This window comes from Nicotiana tabacum, chromosome 3, assembly GCF_000715075.1.
Source record: "Nicotiana tabacum cultivar K326 chromosome 3, ASM71507v2, whole genome shotgun sequence".
Taxonomy (NCBI): domain Eukaryota; kingdom Viridiplantae; phylum Streptophyta; class Magnoliopsida; order Solanales; family Solanaceae; genus Nicotiana; species Nicotiana tabacum.
The window spans coordinates 190,520,589-190,526,931 of NC_134082.1; the positions used below are offsets into that span (position 1 = coordinate 190,520,589).

At 32.3% G+C, this 6,343-nt stretch overlaps 1 protein-coding gene across 1 annotated transcript; it reads right to left on the minus strand.

Annotated features, from left to right (window-relative positions):
* Positions 1-725: 725 nt before the first annotated feature.
* LOC142178478 (uncharacterized) lies at positions 726-5,588 on the minus strand. The gene is made up of 2 exons (XM_075248076.1): positions 4,640-5,588; positions 726-736 (listed from the first exon to the last, which is right to left on the minus strand). Exons 1-2 carry the CDS (start codon positions 5,586-5,588, stop codon positions 726-728), a joined length of 960 nt encoding a protein of 319 aa, XP_075104177.1.
* Positions 5,589-6,343: the final 755 nt, after the last annotated feature.

Genomic DNA, 6,343 nt, shown 5'->3' on the forward strand with positions numbered 1-6,343 from the left:
AGAGATCCTCGGGATACCAAGAGATCCCCGGTTATCATCCTTATTATGAGTGGTACTTCCTTGTGGTTTGTCTTTATCTCTATTTCCGTTATTGTACTCTTATTATCCTATGTAGATTCTTACTGTAGATTCTCAATTGTACTGCTTATCTTATCCTGTCATCTTTGTATTCATTTAATCTCAGTAGGGCCCTGACCTTCCTCGTCACTACACAATCACTACCCGACCGAGGTTATGCTTTGCATTTACTGAGTACCGTTGTGGTGTACTCATGCCCTTTTTGCGCATGTTTTTCATGTGCAAATCCCGGTACCTCCAGTACGACTTACCACTCGTAAGGCGAGACGCTTGTAGAGACTCCGAGGCATATCTGACGCATCCGCAGACTGAAGAGTCCCTTTCTACTCTCCCTTTTGTATTAGCCCTTCTGTACTTTCGTTTCTTTGTTAGACATTCTGGAGTTAGATACTTGTAGACATTCAAAGGATTGTGATCATGAGATTCCGGGTTTTGGGAAATGTATTTAGTTTTCGAGAGTTGATATTGTGTATGCCGAGCAACACTTTTAAAACTATTTTATTTCACTATTTCGGTTTTAATTATTTCTTCCGCAAACTGGTTTATTTTCCGCATTGTTAGGCTTACCTAGTCGTAGAGACTAGGTGCCTTCACGATGGTTCATGGAGGTCGAACCGGGGTCATGACATTTAGGTTCATTACTACATTTACAATTTGTCTGCAAAATTAGGTGAAAAATGAAGTTGGTTTGATATGATTCGGACGTCTGGTTATTAAAATAGAAGTTCTTTAGCTCATTGGAAGTTTTATTTTATTTAGTGCCCGATTCGTAGTTCTATGTATTATTTTGGTGCTTGATCGCATGAGTGAGTTCGTATGATATTTTTGGATTTGTGAGCATGATTGGTTTGGAGCCTCGAGGGCTCCGGTGAGTTTTGGGTAGGCTATAGAGTTAGTTTGGATTTGAAAAATAGCTAGTGCAAATCTGTTCTGGTGTAGGCATTTGACCTCGCAATTGCGAGGCCATTATTCACAATTGTGAAGGGTCCGATTTTCTGTCTTGGACGAAATTACGAAGAAAATCTTCGCATTTACAAAGAGAGGTGTGTCAGCTAAGATTCACATTTGCGATAAATAAAGGTCACAATTGTAGAGGACACTAGTTCGCATTTCCGAATAAATCATTGCAAATGTGATGATAGCAGAGGTGTGAAGGCTTCACAATTGCGATGGAATTTTCGCATTTGCGGGGCTCGCAAACCCCAGGCCGCAATTGCGACATTTGCGCCTTGGAGTTAGACGGGATTTTTCTCATTCTTTCAAATTTTAAAAGATAGAAACCTTATTGGTGATTTCCCCTAGGGCACTTCTTCCATAATTCGTTGGCAAGTGACTCAAACATACTTTCTTTTAATTACCTAATACCTTTCATAAGATTTTAACCTAAAATCCAGGATTTTCATGGTAGAAATTGGAAATTTGGGTAGAATTAGAAATTTTTGTAAAATTGGAATTTAGACCTCAAATTGAGGTTGGATTTCGAAATAAATTACATAGCAGGCTCGAGGATGAATGGGTAATCGAGTTTTGGTACGAATTTTGGGTTTGGACCAAGCAAACCTGAGAGTTGACTTTTGTTGACTTTTTTAATAACGACCTAAATTGAACTTTTTTCATTTGCGGGTAGTTCCTAAGGCTTATTTTGAATTATTTTGTTGATAATTTGCTAGATTTGGTTGACTCGGAGGCTTGTTCTAACGTCAAAGATGTGGTTGAGCTTTGAGTTGATTTTCGGAGTGAGGTAAGTGTCTGGTTAACCTTGACTCGAGGGATTAAGACTCGTTTGCCTATTTGCTACATGTTTAATTATTGGGTACAACGTATATGTGAAGTGACGAGTACTTATGCATTTTTGTTAGGCTAAACCATGCGGGTGAGACTTGTTTCTTGTAATTTAATTCCTTCTTGATTACGATATCCATATTTAGGCTATTTTATAATGTTTTATTTCTATCATATGAATCATAACTTACTCTGTAATAGGTTGGGTTTAGTTGTCTTGGATTTTTTACTCCTGATATGCTTGGTTTATCTTCGATCATATCTCCTGTATTTATTTCTGGATTTTTTTTCATCTTTTCCGTTTTTTCTATTAGTTCTGTGTATGTTTCACTTGTTTCTGAATAGTCTTCTCCTAGATTTGTGTCGCTATCACTTTGGTCATTTATTTCGTTCATGCTTATTTTTGGTGGATTATCCTGTATTTCTTCTAACTGTAATTTGAACTTTTCTATCTCATTTGTCAGTTTTAGCTCTTGTTCTTCTTCTTTACGTTTTTCTTTTTCTTTTAGTTTATTAGCGTATAGCTGTTTTAGCATTTCTAATTCTTTTTCTAATTTTGTTATCTTAGTGTTTTTTACTTCTTCTATCTGTTGTATTTTTTCTTTAGCTTGTTGTTGTATTTATTTTATTTCTCTTTTTCTATCTATTTCTTCGTTTTCTTTTGTTATTCTAACCATTGCGGTTAAACTATCTTCTAGTTTTACAGTTTCTTTTTCTAACATTAAGTTCAGGTTATTTCCTATTTTCTTGTATCTTCTTCCTAAGTTGGAAAATATTATTGTTATTTTTAATCCTTCTGGATTTTCATATGTTTTCGCTTCTAGTGCGAACTCTTCTTTATTCATCTTTTCTTTTTAAGATAGCAAATATATTTATATTCTATTTTAGATATTATATCGATTAATCCAGATAGCCTAGCTTTGTTTGTTTTTGTAATACTTAGGTATTCATATTCTAGGTATAGTTTTTTCAGTTTCTTCCTTATTTTCCTTGATTTTTTAATTATTTTAATCTGTGTATTTTCTGTAATTGTCTCACTGTTTATGGGTATTTTTTGCAGATTTGTACTATTAATGTCAGTGTTCCTTTCCATGGTTTTGTTTCTTAAATTATATGTTTATTTGTCATAGCTCTGATACCAATTTGTGGGGGGTCATTTTAATTTTAATACTGCGATGTATACCTGCTGATACAATTTGTGGGGGGTCATTTTAATTTTAATATTGCGATGTATACCTGCTGATACATATATTCATTGTTTTAATATTTGTAAGAATTATTGTTTTTCTGTGTTGATAAGTCTCAAGATTATCTCTATAAAATTCAATTTCTTTCTCTATAGTTAATAAAGCTTTATTACGTAATCTATTATATTTAATTATGTCTTTGCAGGTTTTAATATTGTGTTTAACACAATCTATTTTTCTATTTATGTTACTGAGGTTTTTAAGAAGTTTCCATTTCTGGGTGTTATAGAATCTTATGTAATGAAAAGTGTTATGTTTCATTTATAAACAGATTTTTTTAACTTGATATGTGATCATTAATCTGAATATAAATCTAATTCATATAGATCTAATATATCTATTTCTTGTGATACAATTAGTTCTGTAAATGCTTGTTCCATTACATATATTATTTCAAAAGTAACTAAAATATCATAAATTTTTCTTGTAACATAGTTATTAAGTCTGTTAAAGATATATAATATAAGTATTTTGTAGTCAATATTTTCTTCTAATAAATACGTGTGGTTGTTCATTCAGATTTACTATTTATCCTTATCATGTGTTTACTAAACATATTCCCTCTAACCTCTTTGTTTATCATAGAGTTTATCATATTTTAATAAGTTATACTGAACAATCTTTTCTGGTCACTACCATGTTTTTCATGCTTCAATCATTTACCCTAACAGCGCCTCAACTCTATGTACTCCCCTAAACGGCTTCCTTGCCTACTGGTTTCCACTTTAGGATGGCATAGTCTGGGCTTAACTACTCTCAGCATTATTAGACAGACAAACTTTCTCAAGATGTTCTTTATAACAGTACTATAACATGATAAACAATTATGATATTCAAGAGATTATAAGGAATATAAGAGTTTAGTTAAACATGATTATGAATAAACTTACCTGGTTTTGTAACTCGTTTGAATGCTCCATAGCTTTCAGAAGTTTGTATATAATCAGATATTTTATTGAGAGAAGATAAGAGAGAGAAGGTGAGTATGAGGATGTCCTTTCTTCCTCGGATTTACATTCTATATATAGAAAATTAAAACGACTCCTACTGTTCACAAATGACTCTTACTATTCATGAACGACCTTTACTGTTCAAGATTATGACTCTTACTATTTACTTTACGACTTTTTTTTACATGACTCTTACTATTCATGAACGACCTTTACTGTTCATGATTATGACTCTTACTTTACGACTTTTTTACATGACTCAACCCTTTACATTATTTGTTTTCAATAGCTGTTTCCTTCATTTGTCTTCTTGCTGATACCTTCATTCTAGTTGGACTTCTGGTACATAGTTATCATCTCCGTTGCACTTTGAATATATGTGGTCTGGATATTTGTGTCCCACTAGTTTGCAGTATCTTGTCAATAACTCGTTTGAAATAAATTCTTTTTTCAATGCTCTGGTAGTTGGTTGCATTTCTGGCTTTAATAATGATAAAATCCATTTCTGGACTTCATCCATATCTCCTTGTCGTAGTTCTTTTGAGTTGGCATATATCATTAATTGGTCTCTGGAATAATAGCTCCAGATAGCATTTCCTTGTAGATAATTGTTAGCTAGTTCTTGAATAATAGTTGCTATACCAATTATTCTTTTGTTGGCATAGAAACTTGGTATCTCCATTTTCTGTATCTCCGGTTGTTTCTCTATTTCTTCCGGTATTATCATATCTCGTGTTAGTCCTATCTTTATCACCTGTATAATGGGTTTTATTTCATCATATAGTATTTCAGCTGGTGCTGTATAGAATTTGATGAAGAATAGGTTGCCTTTTGTAATTCTTTTGAAGGTGACAAATGCTTTGTATAGCTCTGGTATTCCAATTATTTCTTCTCCGTCGTGGGTATATACGGTGCTGAGTAGTCCATAGTTGTAACATGTCTTTACTAGGTTGGCTTTTGTTTTTGGTTGGGCTATTAGCCTATTATATCCCTGTAGTTTTTGGGTTATATAATCTTGTGTTGGATCTGTAGTAGTAGTTGATCTGGGGTTTAGGTTTAGAAATGTCTGAATTTTATATATATTCTCAATATATGTTTGAGTAATATGGTTATATACCTTTTTGTTGTGGTGTAGGCTATTAGCATAGGTTGTAGTTTGTGGGGTTATAGCTATTGCTTCTTTTGGCTTTTTTGATGTAAATGGCTTATCAAATACGTTGTTTAAATTTACATTGGTATGTAGCTTCTTATTCACCTGTTTGCTTGTGCCTGCAGCTGTAGGTAAACAAACTTTGTCATGGGTTTTTTGGAGTTTCCCAACGTCTCCTTCTAATTCTGGAATTTTTAAGTCTTCCGATCGACTTAGCTCCGCATTTTTATAGTCATGCTGCTGACTTTCTAGCTGTTGTAATCTTTTGCCCATACTATCCATCTGTAATGATAGGGTAGTAAGGATTGCAAATATATCTTTCGATTCTTGATTCTCATCAGTTTGAGTACTTTTGTCTTGATAAGTAATCTGCAATAACATTCTTGTCAGTTCGTATTACTTCAATTGTAAATGTAAAATTTTGTATATTCAATACAAGTCTTCTTATTTCCTTTGTAGTTACTGAATCTTGTACTTTCCGTGTTATCCACCATTTTACTTATGTATTATCTGTTCTTACAATAAACTTGTTATAAACAATATATGGCTCAAATGTTAACAAACATTTATATAATCCAAATAGTTCTTTCCTATTTATCTCCCATTTAATTTGTGGTTCCGTGTATGATCCTGAATAATATCTACAATGGTGTTCAATATTTTCATTATCATATTTATATTTTAGAACTCCTCCATAGCTGTGATCACTAGAATCAGTTTCTACAATATATGTGAACTTTTTCTTTTCATCTGGGAAATATAGTTTTGGTAATTTTTTACACATATTTTTTATCTTTTGTATATGTATTTTATCCTTTTCGTCAAAATGATATTCTATATCCTTTTTTAATTTTCTCTGTAATGGTTTTACGTTTTCTGCTAATTTAGGAATATATTCTCTTACTTGGTTAACCAATCCTAAAAATGATTGTAACTTCTTTTTTGTATCAAGTGTTTCATTTAAGTTAATTATTTTTTGTACTATATGGGTTTGCATTTTTATTACGTTTTTGTCTATTTGTATACCTAAAAATTCTATTTGATTTTTCATTACTTCTGCTTTCTTTTTACTTAAACTTATTCCTGATATTTCTACAATGTGTATGAATTTTTCTAGTAGTTTTATATGTTCGTTC

Coding starts and splice junctions, on each gene's coding strand:
- LOC142178478 (XM_075248076.1), bottom strand. CDS start 5,588: ATGTTATTGCAGATTACTTATCAAGACAAAAGTACTCAAACTGATGAG.